The 23,335-nt window shown below is 50.5% G+C and overlaps 1 protein-coding gene across 18 annotated transcripts in view; it reads left to right on the top strand.

Moving 5' to 3' along the window:
- JADE1 (jade family PHD finger 1) overlaps nt 1-23,335 on the top strand; it is a 63,120-nt gene that overhangs the window by 21,495 nt on the left and 18,290 nt on the right. For 13 of the 18 annotated variants that reach the window (XM_051819883.3, XM_017347570.4, XM_089302488.1 and 10 more), the window contains exons 3-7: nt 11,487-11,572; nt 14,922-15,079; nt 17,243-17,430; nt 19,894-20,105; nt 22,471-22,638. In XM_051819883.3, coding sequence (XP_051675843.1) covers nt 11,487-11,572; nt 14,922-15,079; nt 17,243-17,430; nt 19,894-20,105; nt 22,471-22,638 — 812 coding nt within the window. Of the gene's footprint in view, nt 1-8,595; nt 8,644-11,486; nt 11,573-13,904; nt 14,041-14,921; nt 15,080-17,242; nt 17,431-19,893; nt 20,106-22,470; nt 22,639-23,335 lie in introns of those variants that run through there. The other 5 variants (XM_070047587.2, XM_070047582.2, XM_070047588.2 and 2 more) reach the window with 3 other exon arrangements.

The raw sequence follows: 23,335 nt of genomic DNA, 5'->3' as shown, positions 1-23,335 counted from the left end.
CACAGAGAGAGACACACATACACACACAGAGACAGATTTTTCCATGGCTGGTTCACTGTCCAAATGCCCACAACAGGCAGGGCTGGGCTAGGCTAAAGCCACAAGCCTGGAACCCCATCCAGGTCTTTTAGAGGAGCAGCAGGAGCCCAAGTGCTTGAGCCATCACCTGCTGCCTCCCCAGGCACATTTGCAAGAAGCCAGGTTGGAAGCAGAGCAGCCTGGATGCGAACTGTTGCTCTGATGTGGGATCTGGGTGTCATAGCGGTGGTTTCACCTGCCGTGCCACAACGCCTGCCTCTTCCTTGGGGTTTCACGTGACTGTATTTCATAGAACTGCTGTCTGCATCCCCGTTCTCTGGCAGCCTCATATTTTCACAGTGCAGCTGAGAACCAGAAGTTAGCTGGCTTTCAGGCAGTCAAAATCAATGTCACACAGTGTCTGTGTATTGAGAAGCTAACAGACCACTCAGAGGAGCTCCCTTCACAAAACAGAAGATTTTGTACCTAGCACAGTGCCTGAGCCCCAGCCCATTAGCTTCTAGTTCACATTACAAATTAAGCATGGGAGAGAATGCTTGGAAGAATCCTTGCTGTGCCGTGTGTGTGGTGGGAAAGGAATCGGGCCTGCTGTCAGGGGCCTAGGCCTGAGACCTGTGCCGGAACAGCTCTGATGGGAAGTTACGAGGGCAGGAGCAGATGTCTTCTTGATGCACCGTGGAACTGGAGCACATCGACGCCCAAGCCTAGAGTGGGGAAGCCTGGGAAACCTGTAGAGGAGACGGAGGTGGGGCAGGTCCTGAAGGATGAAGTAGTTGTTTTCTAGTCTCTAAATTGTCAGCAGATTAACAGCTGTAAAGTAGAAAGCAAGGCTTTGCTGCTCCAGGGGGCCACTTGCGGCCTTGGAGAATGAAGGATGGACCAGGACCTTGAAGCACAGAGCTCTAAGGAGGCATTTTGGTTGTGCTTTGGGTGTGGGCGTGGGGCTGTGGGAAGTAGAGTTGGGAGTTAGGGGAGGGCTGTCTGGTGCTTGGGGGGGATGTGTGTGTGAAGGTTAGAGTGACCTGAAGGGCTTGAGTAGAAGGGCTAAGGGATTGGCGTTTGGGGGCAGGCAGTGGGAGCTGCTGATGTTGGGAGCAGGGGAAGAGTAAACCAGGTTGAGGATGGGAGGAATAAGCGCTCCAAGCAGAAGGGCTTTGTCTGTATTTCAGTGAGAGTTATTGGGGGTTTGTCTCAAAGTACAGGCAGTCACCTGCCTGAGCCTTTGGGAGCGCTGCTCTAGGAGCTTCTGAGGCACTTGCCATTTCACAGCCTTCCCGCTTATCTTCTAATGTTTGCAGTTTTAAGCATTTTGCTCCTCCAGGCAAACCCATGCCTTGGTATTTCTTCTCTGCCCCTCTGTGATACTTGTCAAAGTGTCCTCCCTGAGTTACAAGTACCTAGTAAGTGCCTGCTGTTTGCTTGAGTACACAGTTCAGTCCTGTAGCAATTGAAAAAGTCTTACTTTTTTAGTCTCACAATTCATCAGAAGCAGGTTTTATAAAATGCCTCCACATACTAATAATATGCAGTAAGAGGAAACGGGGCCTATTTTAACATATGTTTTTTCTTTTTGCATTGAGCAGCAAGTTCATGCTCACTCTACCCGCATCACTACTTCCTTCTTGCCTAGGGAGAGCCAAGTTAGACAAGGTTCTGGAACCTTCTCCAAACTCAAAGTCTTCCCTTTCTGGATAAGCATCATCCAGTAGAAGGAAATGCTCTAGTCCAGTGCCACTAAGGAGATGAATTTTTAACTTTTACTAAATTGAGATTTAAGAAGCCACTTGTGGCTGCTGTCCTGGATGTAGTGCACTTCTAGAGCTGGCCCATTCTAGTCCCTCTCTACCATCCCAAGGCTTGGTGTGGCCTTATGGGAGTCAGCCAGGGCCGTGGTGGTGACAAAGGACTGCTGGCCTGGTGGCTTCTCTCCTGGGACCTGAAGTCCAAGATTCAAGTCAGCAGATTGGGTTCCTTCTAAGGCCTCTTCCTTGGCTTGCAAGTGGCTACCTTCTTGTTGTGTCCTCATATGGTCTTTTCTCTCTGCATGGGCATCCCTGGTGCCTCTCTGTGTGTGACTCAGCTTTCTTTCAAAGAAACATAGGCAGCTTAGACTAAGGCCTTTCCCAGCTGGCTTTATCTTAACTTAGTCACCTCTTTCAAGGTGCTATCCCCAAGTAGTTTGGAGGCTGGTTAGGGCTTTAAAGGATGCATTTGAGGTAAGAGAGAACAAACTCAGCCCATAACAGTCCTGGACAGCCAAATGTTTCACCTGAAAATGTATACTTGGCTGGAGAGGAAGGAGGAAGAGTGTTCATCCAGAGCCCCCTTGCCTGTGGGACACCATTTTCTTCCTCCCAGTATGTTCATGTCTGTGCTGCCTTCCTTGAAGAACCTGGGGCTGGGGGGTGAAGGTAAAGGTTAGTAGGATACTGGCAGGTTGATGAGGTAGAGCTGCAAAGCTTGGTTCTATCCTGGACCTCTTGCAGACGTGGACATCTGACAGTGGTGGTGGGAGAGAGGAGTGCCACGTAGAAGGTAGGCTGCTCTTTAGTGATGTACTTGGTTCAAGATAAAACACACATTGATGCTTTATGGCTGCACTGGATGTCCAGGCTTAGTAATTTGATAATTGTGGTGGATGTTGAGAGTGGTAAATAATAAGAACTCACTCCTACCTAGAATGCCAGGCCTTGTAAATAGGCACATGTTGGTGTGATGGAGCACACCCTTTCTGTGCTTTCTGAATCCAGCTGGTTCTCAGTGGAGGCCTGTGCCACACCTCCACTGATCAACACTGAGGCCATCCTTTTGTGTGTGCATGGCTGGTGGTGGGGGGAGGCAGGGAAGGCTGGGGAAGTGGAGGGGGCATGAGAGGCGGGACAGGAGGGACAGGCGGGGCAGGCATGGGCGGTGTGCCTTTAGCCCCTGCAGTCAGGTCCACAGAGTGAGCTCTGTCTGGGATAGCTTCCCATACAGTGTCTTCCTCCCGCTGGGCTGGGGCATTTTTGGAAAGTTCTTAAGAGAACTTACGAGCTTAGGAGAAGGACTAAGTCTGTGCGTGGCCACCTCCAGCCTCTCCAGCCCGCAGGCCTGACAGAATTTTGGCAGCAGTTCCTAGCCCAGTGCAGAGCATGTCCAAGTGGAGGAGAGGCAGCTGCAGATGTCAGCATGGGGCCACAGCCCCAGCCTCAGCCACAGCCATGGCTGGGCCCCGCTGGCCTCCAGGTCTGGTGTCCTCTGCTTTGTTTGCTGGCCTGGTCCTGGGGAATACCGGCGTGGTATTTCAAGGTGGGGATGCATGGGCATTTTCTGTGCCAGGTGCTAGCCCTCATCCAGCTACAGGCAGAGTAGCTGAGGCCTTCCTCCAGGCACCCAACAGCCCGAGCCCTGCGGTCGGCTGGCATGGCATTCAGGTGTTTGCAGGTGGCGGGTGTAGTTCCTGGGTTCCTGGGATCGGGTGACCCAGCCGGTCTCTGAAGCTGACACATTGTGCCAGGGGGTGGCTCAGGGAAACAAGCCCTGTTTAATTTCCTGCTGTTCTTCAGGATTTTTGGTGAATGTGGGAATAGAGTCCACCAACCATTTTGAATATTTCTGAAACCTACGATAGATTTCATTTTGTCCTTGGTAAAACTTAGAGGGTAATCCAAACATCAAGAGGCCTTGCTTGTAGCAGGAATTGCATTCCATGTAGATCCATATATATTTCCTGTAAAAAGACAAGAATTAAATATTACTTAATACTGTTCATCTTGCATGTTTATTTTTTTTGGAACTTTACCATAGCCAAAGGCAAATGGTGTGTTTTTTTTTTTTTTTTAATTGGTTAGAGTAATACTTATGTTATTTGAGGGGCAGAGAGAGAGAAAATGAACTTGTGTGAGAAAGCATTTCCCCACCTGCTGGTTCACTTCTCACATGTCTGTTATAGCCGGGGTTGGGCTGGGCTGAAGTCAGGAGCTGGGAGGTCAGGGTCTCCCATGTGAGTGGCAGGGAAGCAAGTGCTTGAGCCATCATCTGTTATTTCTCAGGGTATCCATTAGCAGGAAGCTAGGAATTGGGAGCAGAACCAGAGCTTTGAACCCAGGCACTCTGACAGTGGGATGTGGGTGTTTCAGGTGTACCGAATGCCTGCCCCTGATTGTTTTGAAATTCTGTGTCTCTCAAAGATTCACACGTAAACTGTCCTTTGCTCTTTGCAAAGAAGGGTGGAAGAATGCTGGTTGATTATGATGCTTTTTCCCCAGGTTGTGAAGCAGGACTTCTTGTTCCTGTCTAACCTTCTAAGTTTCAGGGATCTGTGGGAAGAAGGCCTGGATTGCGACACCTGTCGAGCCCACCCCACACCTGAGATAATAAAGGGGCAGACACAGTGGGCTGGGGTTTTGCCATTTGGTAATGCTGGTTGGTGAGAAGGAGAGCGTCTGTTTTTCTGGGCTCTCCTTGGCTTTGTCGACATGTAGTGAAGAGAGACTGCCCTTTCCCGCCTAAGGACACCTTCTGAGGCTGCATTAGTGGATTCCTGGATTCCTTACGTTTTCTGATCATTTGTGTTCATTTGCTGAGGTGTGGCTGGCTGTGCTTGTTTAACTTCCTGTACATCTTCCTTGGCTTCTCTTTTGTAAGAAAGTGCCTCTGCACCTCTGATTTGCATTCTATCTTGTAATTCTTTGGAGTTGTGTGGAGCAATTCTTGAAATGTGAGGAATTTGCACTCAAATGCTGTGGAGTGTGTATTGTCCGCCCCCCCCCCCATCCCTTCCAGATGCACAGGAGGGCATCTTGGGGGGGGGAGGGGTTAAGGAGGGAGCAGCAGGAAATGATCTGTGGCCCTGCACTTGGACCTCCTCAGGAGTGGTGGGTGACTGTGAAAGGTCTGCGTGTCAGGTGATTGACGGTCTAAGTCTTCCTTTTGAAGTACGTGGCAACATCTCTGGGCCAGTTCTTTGAAGTCTGTGTGGTGTCTGCTTTGGAAGGTGGAGGTGCGGGACCTCATTATCACAGGTGTGACGCAGAGCACGCCTCTGGAAACTGGGGAAGTGTGAGCAGCTGTGCTCAGGTGTGGCTACCTGGAGACCAGGGAGGACCCGCACCGTCCCTGACTCCCGGCCGCCTTCCCACCACAGGGAGGCCAACAAAGCCTTGACTTTTAGAAACTTAGGATCAAGAAGAGTGGAGCTGTGGAAGAGCTTTGGTGTAGGACCCCTGCCACGAATAGAATAGCAGTTACTTAGGATGCTCGTCTTCTGTTTTGCTGAGAACCAACAACTAGACTAACATTTTGCTTAATTTCATATGAGGGTTTTTGCTGCATTGCTTCACTTGGCACACGGATGGGGTATAGTGTAGCCCTCAGGTAACACACGGGCGTCTGTGCCAGGTCTGTGCTGTTTCTCACCAAGCGGGGGGACTTGTAACCTGCCAGCCATCAGCATCTTTTGTCAAGCTGCTTTCCTGTATCTGAAGACACCAGCATATCATGTCATGTCCAGGAGCAGCATCAGAGACACAGCAGAGTGGCATTTGGTCACTGGGGACATTCTCTCTTGGCATGCGCTGTGTGGTGGTGTGAATGCCAAGACCGCCATTCATTCTCATTTCTGGACCTTTTTTGCACTGCACACGAGCTCCCCAATGTGAGAGGCGTGTGCAGAATGCATTAGATTTACTCTTGAGGTTTTCCCTTCTTTTAGATCTAGGGCACGGCAGCACGGCTATTTTTAATATTTCAAAGGGGAGTGTTCAAGATGTCTGTCTAATAGGACTAGGAGGAAGCACGCGGGATGTTGGGCTCAGGCCGCTGTGATCTAACAGTGCTGCCTTCTTGAGCCTTTGTAACTTTCTGTTGCACCCAAAGGTTCTGTTTTGCTGGAGGTTGAGGGTTTACAAACCGCTCACTTTTCCCACTCAGTAAACTGTCTCATGTAAGACAGTTTTACTATATAATTGTTCTTACTTGAACAGTACAAGTCAAGAATTTCAAGTCACTTATTGGTTACCAGAGTGGTCTTAACTGTAGGTAGTGAGCTTACCTTGTGGGCAGCAGTAAAATAATTTTTGACATTAGTGTGAGAGTTATAGAATCCCCACCTTGTCTCCTGAAGGCAAAAACAAAAAAAAATGTTACTTGTCCCCTTCTTCATAATTTGGTTTGTCATTGAATATCATTACTTTGGAAACGGAAACAGAGTGTACCCGCAGCCAGGATAACCTCAGCCCAGTTTTCACCTGGTAGCTGGTGCCATGGTGTAGCCTCAGTCGCTGTCTCCCAGTCCTTTTGGTGTTTGACATGTGCTCATTTTGGGTTTGAATCTCAGCCCAAAATGCTTTTCCAGAAAGTGCTTTATAAAGTACATCTATGTCTGTGTCTGTCTATATGTCTGCACACATTTTTAATTAAGGAGGGTTAGGAGTTACTTTGGCTTTGATAATCGTCTGAGGGCTTCCTGACAGCCTGGGAAATGTTTGACTGCAGGGAGGATGAGGGTGCTTAAGGACGAGTCAGTTTTGAGTCTCCGGCCTTTGGCCTTTGAATACTTAGGCAGATGTCAGTGCATTTCAAGCAGGAAGCAGTGGTAACCGCTGATCTGTCTCTAAATGTGTTATTGCTTTATTTTCCTTGACCTCAGGAACAGATCTTCTCAGGTAAAGCAGGGGAATATAACAGTGGGTGTTTGGTTCAACAGTTATGCCACTGCTTGGGAGTCCCGTATCCCATATCAGAGTGCATGGGTTTGAGCCCAGGTCCTGCTTCCAGTTCCAGCTTCCTGCTAATGCACACCCTGTGAGGCAGCAGGTGATGGCTCAAATTCTTGGGTCCCTGCCACCACCGTGGGAGACCTTGCTTGAATTCTGGGTTCCTGGCTTGGCCTGGCCTAGCTCTGGCTGTTGCTGGTTTTTGGAGAGGGAACCGGAGGATGGGAGTACTCTCTCTGTCTCTGTTTCTCAGCCTTTTGATATTTTAAAAAAAAGGAGGAGTGTGTTTCTGGTATCTGCACCTTTAGTTCTTAGGTTACAGTGATGGCTCTGGCTATAGAGCTTGCGCCATCCTGAACAACACTTAAACATTTTTGGAGTCTACTTTTTCAAACAAGTACTGAGAAACCACTGTGTGCCCGGCACTGGCTTAGCTGTTGCATGTATCGGGAATTCTGTTTTGTGCTGAGGGCTCTTGCTGCAGTAAATGTTTCTGATGTGGGCAGGTAGCTCAGAGGGAGGTGATGGCAGCAACAAGTGACACTGGTCGTGGGAGGCAGCGCGGTTTCTTAGATCCCAGGTTCCCTGCCCCTGGTTCCCGCCTGGTTCAGCAGCCAAGTCTAGGTTTTCTACAGATAACCCGTGTAAATGACAGGATTTTCTTTCCCTTTCCTGTTAATGCAGGATAGCTCAGTGATAATTTTTAATAACTTTATTGAGGGATAATTGACACACAGTTCACCGCATGTATTAAGTGTACATTTTGATATGTTTTGGCATGTTTACATCCACAGCACCATACAAATCCAGATAATCCTCCCTTGCTCCTTTTCCTCAACCGCTGATGCACTTTCTGTCACTATGGATTAGTTTGCATTTTCCAGAGTTCTATATAAATGGAATAACACAGGATACATTCTTCTTCTTCTTTTTTTTTTGAGTCTGGCTTCTTTCACTAAACATAATTATTTCAACATTTATCCATGTTGTGTATATTAATAGCTCATTCCTTTTTTTATTACTGGGTGATAGTATTCTACTGTATGGATGTACCATACTTTGTTTATAACAGTCTGGATTTTTAGGTTGTTACTGGTTTGTTTTTTTTTTTTTTTTGCTTTTTTTAAAAAAATTTATTTATTAGAGAGATAAATATCTTCCCTCTGCTGGTTTATTCCCCAAATGTTTTCAACAGATGGGGTTGGGCCTGTCTAAAGTCAGGAGCAGGAACTCCCATCTAGACCTGCCACTTGGGTGGCAGGTACTCAAGCACTTGGGCCGTCATCTGCTGCTTCCCAGGCACATTAGGAGAGAGCTGATGGGAAGTGGAGTAGCCAGGACTTGAACGGACTCTGATGTGGGCTGCAGGTGTCTCGAGTGGCAGCCCAGCCCACTGTACCACAGTGCCCACTTGTTTCAGGCTTTACTAAAGAAGCTGCTAAAAATGTCAGTGATAATTTAAATTTAGCTTGTTTTCTAGTTTTTCCTTTTCTGCAAATTGAGTTTAGTAGGATTAATCTTTCTTTCCCTCCTGTGTTATATCCACACTAGGTAAATTAAGAGGAAATGGAACAGACTAATTTTGGATGGATCTGTCTCTTGTTTAATAATACTGTTGCTAAATATGTAGCATCTTTGGATTTAAAAAGTTTTTTATTTCATTTTTAAATTTTTACATTTCATTTGAAAGGCAGAGATAGAGTAAGATAGCTGGCAGAGAGAGATCTCCCTTGCACTGTTTTACTCTGCAAATGCCCAAAATGGCCAGGACGGGAGCCTGGAACTCCATGTGGGTTTCCCATGTGGGTGGCAGAGACCCACATAACTTGAGCCATCATCATGTGCTACCTTCCAGGGTGCATGAGTGAGAAGCTGGATCAGAAGGCTGAGGACCTGGGACTTGAACTAGGTATGCACTTTAGTGTGGGATGCAGGTATCCCAAGTGGTGGCTTAACTGCTGTGCCAAGTGCCTGCCTCTACCTAACTTGTTGAAAGCAAAGTAGACACCAATTTTTAAGATTCACAAAAATAGTCCTAGGATAAATTTCCAAGGGGATGTCATTCCTTGGGTGTCATTCCTTGGGTGTCAGCAGAGCTGCAAGCTTCCTGGGAGTCTTGGAAACCACTTGAGGGAGGGGGAGGGACTTCTGACAGATTGCCAAGAGGAGACAAGAGGGTCACAAAACTCAAGAATGAGCACACTTGTTGTTTGTGCATTAACCCTGGAAGTATTTGACAGTAAGGTACTTCTCCCCCGCCTCACTTTCATCCTTTTCAAGTGTTCTAGCTTCTGTCCTAATCATTTCTAATACTTTGTGTGGTGATTCAGAGTGAAGGGGCCCTCCCTTCCTCACCCGGCCCCTTCACCTGCCTCCCTGCACGTCCTGGATGCGTGCGGGCTTGGGGGTGAAGCTGTGTGTAGCTGTTAGGAGCCACACAGCCTCCTTCCCCTGCTGGGTCCCAGCATGGCTTCCGCTTCCCTTCTGGTGACCAGGTTAGAACTTCTGCAAGTCGGGCTCGCTCACGCTAGTGTGTCCAGAATATTTCTCTCAGCATGAGAGTGAAGCTTCCCTGTTCATCTGGGGCGTAAAGGTACAGCTGGAACTGTGCTACAGGAAGACTTCCTGGAGAGATTTGTGAACTGGCAGGGATCACTTGCAGGGCCTCAGCACGGGCGCTCAAGGGTGCCGCGGACCTCTTCTTGGCAGGCAGCACTGCCAATCTGCCGATGGGCTTATGTGCGGAGCCTGGTTCTCAGTGCCCCTGGGTCCCGGTCCTGGAGTCTGCGGGAGAAGAGCTTACTCTTTGAGTGACAAGGGATTGAGTTCCGCCGGACATTCGGCTTTTATTTTCTGTAGATTTTCTTCCTTTCTGGGTGTGTGGCGTGGGGGTGCTGGTTGTTGCAGCTGGGCAGCACGGGTGAGTCATGAGGCACTTGGGCAAGGGCTGCAGGTGGCTGTGAGGGCCTCTGATCTCTGGCAGCAGTGGGCCACCCACAAGTAGGAGGCCCTGTAATGAGTTAACAGGAGGCAGCGGCGGAGAGGGACAGGAGGCCAGCCATGGGGAGTTGCATTGCTGTGACTTGGCCTTTATGCACATCTGTCCTGAGTGAGAGGTGTCAGTAGAAATGTTGGTGACATTCAACAAGGTAGGGATGCAGGAGGCAGAGCATGCTGGGCAATTTTTTTTAAAGATTATTTATTTGAAAGGCAGAAATACAGAGAGGAGAGAGAAAGAAAGAGAGAGAGATTTCAACACCTGGTTCACACTCCCAGTGGCTGTGGCTGGGCCAGGCCACAGCCTGGAGCCACAAGCTTTTTCTGGGTCTCCCATGTGGTTACAGGGGCCTAAGCACTTGAGCCATCTTATGCTTCTTTCTCAGGTGCAGTAACGGAGCTGGGTCAGAAGTGAGCAGCTGGCACCGGTATTCGATTCTGGCACCGCAGGCAGAGTCTTAACCTTCTATGCCATAGTGCTGGTCCCTGCTAGGTGAACTTGAGTTTGGTTTTTATAATGCTGAGGTGACAGATCTCAGACCACCGTAGGCTGATGATGTCTAATCTGAAGGTGGAACCGGGTCTGGAGTGTGGGATGGAGCTTAGTCTAGGGGAGTATGTAGGCTTAGATTTCAGACAAGGGGGAGCACTCCCCAGGGTGAGCATCTGGAACAAGAGGAGTGAATATGGGAGAAACAGTGGTGGTGGGGGGACGTACATGGAAAGGAGGGGCCCACAGAGAGCCCCCATGAGGCGCAGGCAGCACTTGAAGCAGGGTGGAGAGAGGAGCTGGGCTGGGCAGTCACAAGACTTTGGAATGGTAGGTGACAGGCCATTTGACGGGATTAGAGCCCCTTGGGAAGCAAGGTCCAGAGCATTTTCCTGAGAGCGGAGGAGGCAGGTTGAAAGGGTATATGGCTGTTGGTACCTTAGGTTCTGTGTGGGCATGAGGGCATGCTTTTGAAGACTTAATATTTATTTGAAAGAGTTACAGAGAGAGAGAGCGAGCAGAGTATAAGACATAAGACACATACACACACACACACACACACGAGATCTTCCGTCTTCTGGTTCATTCCCCAAATGACCACAACAGTTGGCTGAGCCAGGCCAAAGCTAGGAACCTGGAACTCTCATCTGAGCCTCCCACATGGGTGGCAGAGGCCCAAGCACGTGGGCCATCTTCTGCTGCTTTCCCAGGCATTAGGATCAGAAGTGGAGCAGCTGAGACACGAACCAGTGCTCAGGAGATGCCGGCGTTGCAGGCAGTGGCTTAACCTGCCGTAGCACAGCGCCAGCCCCAGAGGTGCCCTGCTCTAGAGAATGCTGTTTTTATGCCCTGTGGCATCAGCTCCTTTTCAGTGTTCTGATCTTAGCATTTACAAGGCTTAGTGAAATCCCAGGAAGGCGTTTTCCACTTTGTATTTGCCGATGTGAGGCTTTGAACGCCTTCAAAAGCGCGGGCTTCCCCGGGAAGGTGCCACCTTCCTGGGGTTCTGAGGGCCGTCCCCTCTTGTGTGCTGAGCCCAGGGCTCGGCGTCGCTGCACACAGTGCAGGCCTGCTTTGGGAAATGAGCATTCAGTATGTGGTGGGAGTGCAGGAGCTTGTGAGCACCCAGAGAGTTTGCCGGCTGTCTCCTGCAGCGGCACCCAGGTGAACCCTGATGTTTGAGGACGAGAATGAACCTCCGGGAGCACCGAGGGGCCCGTGCTGTTTATAATAAATAGTTCCTCTTTGGATCTTTGTTTCTTTAGGCCTGTCAACTACCTGGTCTCAGAACTCTCGATCCCAGCACAGGAGAAGCTCCTGCTCCAGACATGAAGATCGAAAGCCATCAGAGGTACTTCTGGGATGCCTGTCTGTCTCACTGTGTGGAGTGTGTGTGTGTGTGTGTGTGTGTGTGCGCAGGGGCGTCCATGCCACACACACAGCCCAGTTTGCTGTTTATGTCTGCAGTCCTGTGCCTGTTTCCGAGTCTGTGAGATGGGGAAGACACAGGTGTCCCCTCATGAATCCTTGAGGATTCTGTGGGTTAATATGCAGGCAGCCCCGGAGCAAGCACGTGCATAGTCCTGGCACGTGAGAAGTGCTCAGTAAGTGCTGGCTGGTATCATTAGTTGCGTTCATTCTTTGCTCTCCTGTTCCATCTTTGCTGGCTCTCCACAAGTTTTCCTCTGGCTAGGAGATCAGTGGGTTCGGTTGCTGCCAAGTCACTGCCAGCCTCAAGTTAGTTTTAGCCACGACTTTGTGGCTTATTTGGCACAACCCAGTGTTAATCTGGGAGTTTTGTTTTGGGGATTATACTTAAGGCGTTCTCCCCTGTTCCTCCTGCTCCCCCAACCCTGTCGTTTCTTCTCTGACATTGTGTTTAGGTGTATTTCTCTCTGCTGGGACCCTGCCAGTCCTGAGAGCTGTTTCCCCCGAAAACCTTCGCTGGGCTGTGAGGATTGAAGTCACTGAAGGGGTGGCATTTTGCCGTTTTTTTTTTTTTTTTAAAGATTTATTTATTTATTTGAAAGTTACAAAGAAAGAGAAGGAGAGGCAGAGAGATAGACAGAGGTCTTCCATCCACTGGTTCACTCCCCAGTTGGCCACAAAGGCCAGAGCTGTGCCGATCCCAAGCCAGGAGCCAGGAGCTTCTTCTGGGTCTCTCATGCAGGTGCAGGGGCCCAAGCACTTGGGCCATCTTCTACTGCTTTCCCAGCCACAGCAGAGAGCTGGATCGGAAGTGGAGCTGCCAGGACTTGAACTGGCGCCCATATGGGATGCCAGCACTGCAGGCATCAGCTTTACCCGCTACTCCACAGCGTTGGCCCCAGGAATGGCACTTTGAAGTCACTGAAGGAATGGCATTTTGGTTGGGTGCAGTTTCTAGTGAGCAGGTTACGGGGATGAGAGTTTTGGGTGGAACACTAAGGTGTGGGGTGACTTTGAAGACAGACTCATCCTTCAGCGGCAGCACAGGGACAGGGCTTCCTGGAGGTGCCACTGTGATGGGCAGAGGATGGTTGCTCAGATGCAGAAAGCCATCTTCCTCAAGATGGCAGTGAGCATCCTTTAGGGTCACGAGAAACCATTGAAGGGGGCACTTCAGCATTGGATCCAGTTCCTGGGGAGGTGGCTGTTTGGCCCCTTGGTTGGTTTTGTTCATTTGAGCCAGGAGCGCTCACTTCCTTCCCTGCAGTACTGGAGCACCTGGTACTCGTCACTGTGTGCATAGCTACTACGAGGTTTTCCTTGCACTTAGATGGAGTGTGCTCCTGTTACTGCAGCACTGAGCACAGACAGCCCTACTAAGGGGTTGTGACTCGCTGCTCAGCAGTGTCGACGGAGCCCTGCTGCCAGCGCCCGCACCAAGCAGCAGGGGGGAGCTGGGTAGCAAGGATTTGCTCTGGCCTTGTCCCTGACCCATGCAGATTTCCCAGAGTTCAGCTCTGAGCTCCAACAACTTTCTACGTCAAGTGCCAGTGCTGACCTGTGCTGGGAACTGGGGAGCTTGCGTCCATTTGAGGTGTGTGTTTCAGTCCTTGACTGGTCTTTGAGTCAAGCACTGGTGGGCTGCCTTTTCTTATCTCATTGCTTCAGATTGGTTGTCTTCTTCTTTGGTTCTTCTTTCATTCTTCTTTCTTCCCTTGTTTTTCATTTTCTCTCCATCTTTTCCTTTGATCTGATCTGTTTCTTGATGGTGTGGGCCCATGCCTTGGGTTTTCACAGGCCTCTCCCCTGGGGCTGGGAGGGGACTGTGCTGGACACCTGCTTTGGGGGTTCCCATGCTTGAAGGGACCCCAGTGGTTTCTGTGGAAGGTGCACGACCAGGTTCTTGCTTGTTAATGGGACTTTAGACATAGGGGGTGGTGAACTGGGAAAAGCTGGTGTTGGACCTGGCAGCCTGGAGAAATGGCCTTTTTTAAAATTCAGACACTCCCTCAGACTTCATGAGGACGAAGTTTATTAAAGTGATCAGCAGCCTGAAAAGCCACCAGGAAAAACAAATATGGATCTATTAGCAGGCATATGATGTGAACTGTGCTTCGCAGCACAAGAAAGAACTCCCTGTCCTGAGAAGAGAGACTTCAGCATTGTGGCTTGTGTAAACAGAGAGGGCAGCTTACGGATGCAGGCTCGCTGTGTGCCAAATACAACTCTGGGCTGGCGCTCGTGCCAAGGTCAGCGCTTCCTTATGTAGCCCTTAGACGTGAGTGGGCCGAGGACAGGGCTCGAGAGGGGACCAGCTGCACTCGCTGGCCGGGAGGCGGTGCGTGCTGTGCCCGGATGTCAGGCCTTGGTGACTGCGAATGCTGCAGACCGGTGAGTGCAGAGGAGCCGAGGCTGGGAGGGCGGCCTTTCCTACGGTTTTCCCTCTCTGTGTCTGGGACGAGCAAATGGGGGGATCTCTTGGCTGAGGAGCAGTACTTTAAGTTTTATGTTTTTTCCCCCCTCTTTTCTTTGGCCTGATGGGGAAGCAAACCTTCTTCTCTCTCTCTGCCACCTTTCCTCCTTTTCTGTCTTTCCCTGTCTCCTCTCCACTGCTTCCTGGGTGGACGTTATGCCAGTGACGGTGTGCAAGCAGTCTCTGCAAGCACCCATGGGGCCTGCTGTTGCTTCTTTCCTGGTTTTTCCAGGCCTGTGGGTCTGCCTGGCACTGACCAACCTGGACCTTGACCTTGACCTCACAGGTACCTTGGCGTAAACCTGATGCCCTGTGAGGTCGCGGTGGGCTGGGAGCAGTGTGAGTGTAGAAGATGATGAGGTCCTGGTGATTCCACAAGGTTTTGGCCTGCAGTTACACATGGTTGGTGGAGTTTTACTTGTAAAACATTTAGCGAAAGAGCACCTTTGGATGAACTAGCTCCTCGCAGGTGCACACTTTCAGCAGCCCTCTGGGTGAATTGAGAGTTCTTAGAAGTTTCTCACGGGGGGACGATGAGGAGTCTTCTGCTGCTGTGTTGGTGTTGCAGACACTGTTGTGCCTGCAGTGTGGACTCAGAGGGCGGTGTTCCATCAGCTGCCGCCTAAGCCTGGGAGAGGTGAAGGCGTGTCAGCCACAGGGTTTCTGTAATGATAGGTCAGCCTCGTTCTTTGTTGATACAGTGACCTTGCATGGCAGCTCCATGGTTACCTGCAGCTGCCGGAACTCTGAATCAGAAGGCAAATATCAAATGTCAGTGTCCCTTTCTCTCCCTTTCCAGGTGTTTAGAACAGACCTGATCACCGCCATGAAGCTGCATGACTCCTACCAGCTGAACCCGGATGAGTACTACGTGTTGGCAGATCCCTGGAGACAGGAGTGGGAGAAAGGGGTCCAAGTGCCCGTGAGCCCGGGAACCATCCCTCAGCCAGTGGCCAGGTAGAGCTGCCTCTGCACCTGCTGTCGCCCTCCCTCCTGTCCCCGTAGCCAGGTACTGGGCAGGTGGTGAGACAGTGTGACGTGTCAAGTGGAGCCAGCACTGCAGCTGTCTCTGGGGACGGCTCTCTTAGGAGAGGAGAGCAGATTCCAAGACACACAGGGCAGGGACTGGCTCGGAGGGAAATGGCACGTTCACTCAGCTGGTGCCTTTCTCCCTGCGCTCTGCGTTTGCTCTGTAGCATGGCTCCCTGGGAGAGAAGTGTCTGGCCTCGTTGGCACCCAGCGAGGCCCACGTATCCGCGCTGTGGGGGCTGGTGCCACTGTTGGAGGACAGGTGTGCAGAGACCTGCCTGCCAGCTGATCTTGCTGTGTGTGCTGTGGGTTTGCTGACAGAATTCCTTTGCTGAAGGGACTGTTCAGGCGCAGGCCTTCCCGACTCACCCCAGAATCAGATTATACCCACCTGGCTCATCTCACCCCACCTTCCCGGTCCGTGTGTCCTGCAGTTTTCTTCAGAGAGGTTGAGCGCCCTGTGTGCTCAGCCAGCACCTGGTTTCTCGGCCAGGCCGTCAGTCGGCTGCTGCTTTGTGAAGCAGACTGTTTGGCCGTGGCTGAATGTGGACTGGGCTTCTCTCTTGGCCCCCACCCACTGGAGTCTCTCCAGGAGTTTGAGGTGACGGAATTTGGTTGTTGTCACTTTGGGACACCTGAGAACCTACAGTGGCGGCAAGTGCCCATGTTGTCTCGGAGCCCGGTGCCGGTGCACAGGCTGGGATGGGAGTCAGTGGGCCCTGTGGCCTTGCGGGCTGGAGGCCTGGCCTCTGGAGGCGAGTGTCCTCGGGCTCTGCAGGACAGACTGGGGTTTCAGCATTCTTGCTGCCGCTGAGAGTTCCCTGTCGATCGGTTCTGTCTCACTTGGGAGCCCAGGGCAGAAGAAGTGAGCATTAAGCAGCCGTGAAAGTGTTCACTTGAAATCTTGCTCTTGGGGGAGCAAAGGGAGCTAATCCCCTCTGTGTGTCCAGTGCAGTGTAGATAACACCAGTCTGGCAGTTGTGAGGAACTTGCTTCACACTGATGCCTCTGGGCAAACACAGACTGTGGAAGCACAGAAGTGGAGGCATCTTGTGGACTTCTGGGAAGAGGGTCCCTGGTGCCCAGTGGGAGGGAGTTGCTCTTCTCACGTACCTGTCCCTTTGGAGGGGGTTGAGGCGGGCACAGTACTTGTCCAGGCGGTAGCAGGTGGTGGAGAGAATGTGTGGCCGTATGAGAAGAGGAAGCTTGAGTTCCTGGGAGTCCCCTCTTTGACCAGGACTCATGGTGAGGGCCTCAGCCTATTGCTGTCTCTCGATAAAGATGCAAGACGTCTCCTTGCCTCCCAGCACTGTGCTGTGCATGCCCTGCTTGGGGCTCGCGCAGCTGCCCTGGCCTCCACAAGCTTCTCACGTGTTTCTGAGATCCCAGTGCTTGGCAAGCCCTGGTCGTGATGGCCTCCAGCAGGGATGAGCAGGCCGGGTTAATGCAAGGTGACTTACGGATTAACCCTTGGTCCTGGGTGGCCAGTGTTTCCAATGTGGACAGCATGCCAGAGCAGCTGCAGTCAGTGGATGGTGGTGGGCATGGTAGTGTCCTAGGAAGCTGATTTTATTTTCATGTGAAAGGCAGAGTGACACAGAGAGAAAGAAACAGAGATCTTGATTTACTTCCCAAATGGCCGCAACAGCCAAGAGCTGGGAGCTCCATGCAGGTGTCTGGTGTGAGTGTCATGGGCCCAAGTACTGAGCCATCTGCCTGCAGCCTCCCAGGGTGTGCATTAGCCGGGAGCTAGATCTGAAGCAGAGATGAGACTCAGTCCTAGGCACTCCAGTATGGGCCGTGCATATCCCAAGTGGCGGCTTAACCTGCTGCGCCATAGCACCTGCACAGGAAGCCTGGCTCTGAAGCCTTCGGCAGTGCTTTCCTTTATATCTGTGTTCATGTTGGGCTTTAGTGACTTCTTATAGGGGTCTTAATGGGTGATGGCGTTGGGGTGTATCTGTTTCCCGTGAACCTGGTCGTGACCTGGGTTGGGGGTTGGAGGAGCGTTCTGCAGCCGGGGCCTTCTGACAGTCTTCCTCCTACATGGCAGAGAGGGTAACCTGGCTGCCTTGTGTTCTTGTTACCCAGGGTCGTGTCTGAGGAGAAATCCCTTATGTTTATCAGGCCCAAGAAGTACATCGTGTCATCGAGCTCCGAGCCACCAGAGTTGGGCTATGTTGATATCCGGACGCTGGCTGACAGCGTGTGTCGCTATGACCTCAATGACATGGACGCTGCATGGCTGGAACTGACCAATGAAGAATTTAAGGAGATGGGTGAGAGGCGCTGTCGTGATTAACGAGGGGTGGTTAGGGAAGCCCTTCTGGCACATTAGGTTGCGGCGTGGAGATGCCGCAGTATCCCTTGGTTCCAGGCTCGTGGGCTCTTTCTACATCAGCCCGTCTGCCTGTAGCAGGTGTGTTGGGATGGATTCAGAATTGGTGTGTGGCTTGAGGAAGACAGGGGTGGGGCTGATGAGGGCTGTTTCTCATGGGGCACTGTGCATTTCCTCTCTCTTCTCTGGTCTAACCCCCCTCATTCACTGACCATAGAGGAAGTTGTAGTTTCCTGCTGTGTGTGCTGTGGGAAGCCCTTGTTGGTATATGTAGAGTTGCAGCTTGTGCACCTCAGTCACTTGGTCTCAGGGTTTTGGGACAAGGGTGACAGCATGGAGGTCTCATTTGCACACCAGCCGTGGTGGCTAGCAGTTTACTTGAAGGCTGTGAGGAGCAAGACAGTGAGGTCAGTTGTCTGAGTCCCTTTGGGTTGCTCTAATGGAAGGCCTGATGTTGCATAATACATTCAGAAAAGAGGTGTATTTGGCTCAAGATCCTGATGGCTAGAAGGTTGAACAGTTTGGTGGAGGAGCGAGAAGGGAAGTGGCGGAGTGGAGAAGGGGACATGCGTGTGTGTGTGTGAGCTAGGAAGCATGGGAGCAGGGAGGGGCCGGGCTCACTCCCCCAGGAATAATCCAGTGCCGAGAGACCATTTCTGTGACGTGGCGTCAGTCCCTTCGTGAGAAGGAGCAGTCCCCAACCTTAGGACCACTTTCCTGGGGGACACACTCAGATCACATCCAAACTGTTGCATCGAGTCCGCTCTCTGCATCACACACCACCAGGATTAGCTAGCTTTAGTGGGTCCGGTAGTGGCATGAACTGTTGATTTGCCTTCCAGTGCATACTAATCATGAGGTGTCTGGTAGTGGTCAGTTTTGAGGGTCGGAGACTGGCACAGAGCTAGGCGCATGATAGATGGCTTATCCTTCCATGACACTATGCAGCCTGTCAGTGCATGGGATCCACAGTGGAGCTGGAGCAGAGAATGCTGCTGTTTTGGTTACTGAAGTATTTTGCTAGACCTCGTAGCTTTCCTTCCTTTTGGTCCTTGCTTCAGGTGTCCCGGAAGTTGTCCTGCAGAATCTGTATAGAAGTTTTCAGAGCTCTCTTGGAACTGAATGCTCCATTTCAGCTTCAGAGATGATGATGTGCTGCTTTGTAAGCAGCCTTGCGAAGCCCAGTGACATGTACTCGAGACCTGTGTCAAGTCAGAGGACTCGGCCCAAGGACCCTGGGGCTTCCGTGCATGGCTTAAATACTAAGAACTGGGCTAATGGTCAGGTGTAAAGATAATTCTGAATACTTTTGCAGGATACGTTTTTGTGGTTGTGTAACAAACTGAACACTTGCTTGTCTTAGCTGTAATTGGTCTTTCTTATGATACAAATTATAGAGCATGGGATTGTGATTTCAAAGCCAGTGGCATTTGCAAAACCATTAGAAGACACTGGGTTGTGCCTGGAAGTGGAGAAACCATCTACATGATCATTAATTAGGGTGGGTTTTTTGAATGTGTGTTTAGGGCTTATTATCACAGCATCATAATGTGTTCCTCAGATTTTTAAAAACTTGAGTCAATTTGATTTTAAAATTTATGATAATGCATACAAGTTGTTGGAGACTCTAATAGCATTTCCATTGTTTTCCTGCCACTTGAATGTCCTGTTTGAGTATTTTTTATAGCCTGTTTCTCCTGCCCACATGAGTATTTTTAATGTAGGAGGTTTGGAAAATATCCACAAAGAGAAGAAGAAAAAAAAATCTTAGCCCAGCACCAGCTATAACCACGATATCCACTTGAAATCTATTTTTGATCATTCTTGCCTAACAGTGCAGTTTCTTTAATTCACAGTGAACTGTCTCCTTGGCTTCAGTCATGTCCTTGTATTTCAGTCTTTCACGCATCTGATTAACTATGCATTTCAACTCAGTACAATTCCAGGGGCGAGGAGGGATAAACCAGTTAAAAGCATTTGAGTGCTCACAGTCAAATCTGGTGCCAAGCACTTTGCAATGCCAAGAAAGGAAGGTTTTTTAAAAACACCCAAACCATAACTTGTGGTCATGGTTTTGAAGTCACTTACACGGTAGTTGCTACATATGATAAATATAATGAAATGACTTACTTAACTCTATATGTATTTCATATCCTTGAATCCTTCAGGGGTTTATCTTTTGCTTTATTTCTTGCATGGAAGACTCCTTCTGCCTTTAATTAATTTAAAGATTGATTGATCCTTGGAAGGATCTGAGAGGCATTCAGTAGAAAAGCTGGGGCCACTCACCGATTTATTCAGGGTATTTAGCCACTGTGAATTGTATAAGTATAAAGAATTTTTTAATGATCTCATCTGTTAATACAGATTTATTAAAGTGGGTCTTGTGGCCTTTTTCCTTCAGGAATGCCTGAACTGGATGAGTACACCATGGAGCGGGTGCTGGAGGAGTTTGAACAGCGATGCTATGACAATATGAATCATGCCATAGAGACTGAGGAAGGCCTGGGGATCGAATATGACGAAGATGTTGTCTGTGACGTGTGCCAGTCGCCTGACGGCGAGGATGGCAATGAGATGGTGTTCTGTGACAAGTGCAACATCTGCGTGCACCAGGTGCGCCTGGTAGGGGAGCCCGGCTGCCCACGGGAGGGTGCCGCCGGGAGCCCGGGGCCCTTTCTCCCTATGGGGTGGTCCATTCTCCTCGTCCTAAGTGATTTGAAGAAACGTGCTGTATGAACATCTTTTTTATTCCCTCTGGTAGCTTCTTACAGGGTTGGAAATATTTCTTGCTGCTTTTACAACCAGAAAGCGAGGATCCAATTAAGAACAGTGCGAAAACAAAGCAACCCTTGAAAAGGCAGTTAGTATGTTACGTTAGTTTCCAAAATACTACAGACCGAGTGGTTTAAAGCAGCAGAAGTTTATTGTCTTATGGTTCTGGAAGCTTGAAATTCTAGATAAAGTTGAAGGTGAAGTTCAAGATAAAGGCGTCGTTGGGGGGCCATGCTCCTGACTTTTCCTAGTGGATGGTGATCCCCAGCACCTTTGGCTGGCCTCCTAGGCTTAACAGTTGCCCTTGTGGTCACATCAGCTGTGTGTGTGTGTGTCTTCACTATCAGTCACATATCTTAATCACATATCTACAGTGATTCTGTTTCTAAGTGAGGTCACGTTCTAAGATGGTTTCTGTGGGGGCAGAAAGTAGCCCCTTGGTGATAACGTTCCTGATGGTGATAGGATTTGCTTGCCACAGAAAGGTAAATCCATAGGACTAAAGTGCATTACTTCATGCAGTAATGAAGTTTTCAGATGTGCATGGAGATGGGTGTCCACACAGGCCCTTAGCATTTAATAGGCCATCGTCCTGGCCTGTTGAATCCTTTGAATCCACCTGTGGATGCTGAGACTTAAAATAGACCTCTTTAAAGGCTGCTTGCTGGGGTGACCTCAGGAAGAACGCAGTTTACTCCGTGAAGTTCTGGATTGTTCTTTTCTGTACGATTTGTCTGCCTCTTGGGCTTTATTGGAGTCTGAACATTCTGCCAGCCGTGCCCGTGTCCCGGCTCATCCTGACAAGGAGACCACTGCTGTGGTCCTCTGGCGGCCCACCCTGGACCTGGGTTTTCAGGTTGTCTGGCAAGTTTCCCTGGGGTAGTGGAGACTTCTCATGGTAGTTTTGCGATATTGTGATTGCTGCTTGTTTGTTGAGGATGCTTCTTGTATTTACTTGGATGGCTTTTCAGTATTTTTCCTGCTGTTCTACGTATTTTCCATTCTGCTTGAGAACCAGTTAAACCCCTGTTCTATGAATGAGCTACAGGGCATCAGGGTCAGGGGGAGGGCGGGCTGCAGAGGGCCCTGGATCCAGGGGCTCCTACACTGCTCCCATGGCTGTCCCTTCCGCCATCCGTGTAAGTCTCTTCTCCTTAGCATTTACTGCATTTTTCTTTGGGGGAACTCCTTCATGGCTTGTCGTGAAGACAGTCTTCACTGGATCTTTGGAACGACCTCGGGCCTGCTTTTCCAGTGTAGAAATGACGTCTTCCAGATGAGATTCTCCAGAATGTCTGTTACAGACCTTTAGTATTTGAAACCTTAATAGTTGTGCTCCATTTAAAAACCCCTGTTTTTTCCACTAGGTCGGTGTGGACAGTGGCTTATTCACGGCGCCGCCCGCGCTCGCGGGCCTGGTGTTACCGTGCCGCGCCCGGCACTCATCCTTGTGGTTTCCTCTCTGCGTCCCGAGCGCTCCGATGGCGGGGCGGCTGTGTTTTTTCTGTCTGGAGGCTTCGAGCTCTGTTGCCGTGACTCTCGGCTTCCTGACTTCCAGTTCATTTAAGGATAAAGTTCGGAACAGTTGGTTTCTCAAGGCTGCTCTGAGTGTGCTCCTGGTGCCGCCGCGGTTTCTGTTTCCCCACTTATTTAACACTCGCCTCTTCTCTCTTCAAACTCTCTTAATTACCTCCATTGCAAAAGCCTTGATTTCTGCATTTTATGCCTTTTTGTGGTAATTTTTGCCATCCTGGGCAAAATAGGCTTTGTTTTAAATATCAGCTCAGAAGACCAGAGTCTGTCTCTCTTCGATCGTCTCATTTTTCTCTGTCTTTTGGGTTCCCTTGGGACAGGAGTGGGCTCTGGTGAGTGTGCGTGCCTGGCCTGGGGACAGCCTGAGCTGCTTCCCCTTTGTACCGCCGCCTCGCTGGGGCAGCCCTGGGGGACCGAGTGCCTGGTTTCCCCTCACTACGGGGAGAAGCTCACCTCGCAGGCCTTAACCCTGCGTGGCGTGTTGAGGATTTCTGTGCTCAGTGACTGCATAGGTGTCCTCAGCACAGATACCCTGGGGTCCCGGAGGCCGCCTGCAGGGAGCGGGTCCCCATGTGGCAGCCCTGCTGGGAGTTTTTACCTTGCTGGGTGTCACGGGGAAAATCGATCCTCTCTGTTTCTCTGTCTCCCTCGGGGCCGTGCCGCGGCGTTACAGGCCTGTTACGGAATCCTCAAGGTGCCGGAGGGCAGCTGGCTGTGCCGGACGTGTGCCCTGGGTGTTCAACCAAAATGTTTGCTGTGCCCTAAGAAGGGCGGGGCCATGAAGCCCACCCGCAGCGGAACCAAATGGGTCCACGTCAGCTGTGCCCTGTGGATCCCCGAGGTGAGTGTGGTTCTTTACAGCAGCTTCTCCGGAGGTGCTGGGGCCTCTTACCTGGGGTTGGGCAGGTGGGGGGAAGGACACCCTGTAGTTGTGCGTCCCCGCACCTGACTCCGGGGCGCCTCGCTGCTGTGTGTGGGCAGATCTGGCAGCAGCGGCGGCTGGGCTCAGCCGGATGGTGCTCACGCCTCGCCCTACCTGCCCGTCAGAGCTGCCATCCCATTGCATACGCCCCCTCCCCGGCACAGACCTGGGCATTCGGTGCCTGTGGTTTGGGGGTGCCCGTATCATTCCTCCAGGATGGGCTGCAAATCCTTGTGCTTGGCAAGCCCTGCTCAAGGCGCCACTGTGGTTTAAAAACAAACAAAAAAAAACACCACTCTAGGTCACACTTTTGTGGTTTTTATTTAAATTCTTCCTCAGCTTCAACCTTTTTAATTTCAGGTCTGGTCTAATTTATTTCGAGTCCCAGACCTTGACTAATTTAATTTGCATGGCTCGCTGTGAGCATATCATTTGTGATTCAGATTCCAGCATTTTGGGGGTGTGATTTTGGTGCATTTTTTTTCCTGAGGAGAATTATCTGGGGAGGATTTGGACCGAGGTTTCACGATTCGGGGCTCAATAGCCCTGGACCTTGTGGTTTGGTATTAACAGGATACAGCTCAGTGATCTGGGCTGAATGCGAAGATGATACCTT

This window comes from Oryctolagus cuniculus, chromosome 8 (genome assembly GCF_051225735.1).
Source record: "Oryctolagus cuniculus isolate XC-2025 breed Fujian yellow rabbit chromosome 8, ASM5122573v1, whole genome shotgun sequence".
Lineage (NCBI taxonomy): Eukaryota > Metazoa > Chordata > Mammalia > Lagomorpha > Leporidae > Oryctolagus > Oryctolagus cuniculus.
Note: the sequence above shows the minus strand (reverse complement) of the source record. Positions and strands in the feature narration are given on the sequence as shown.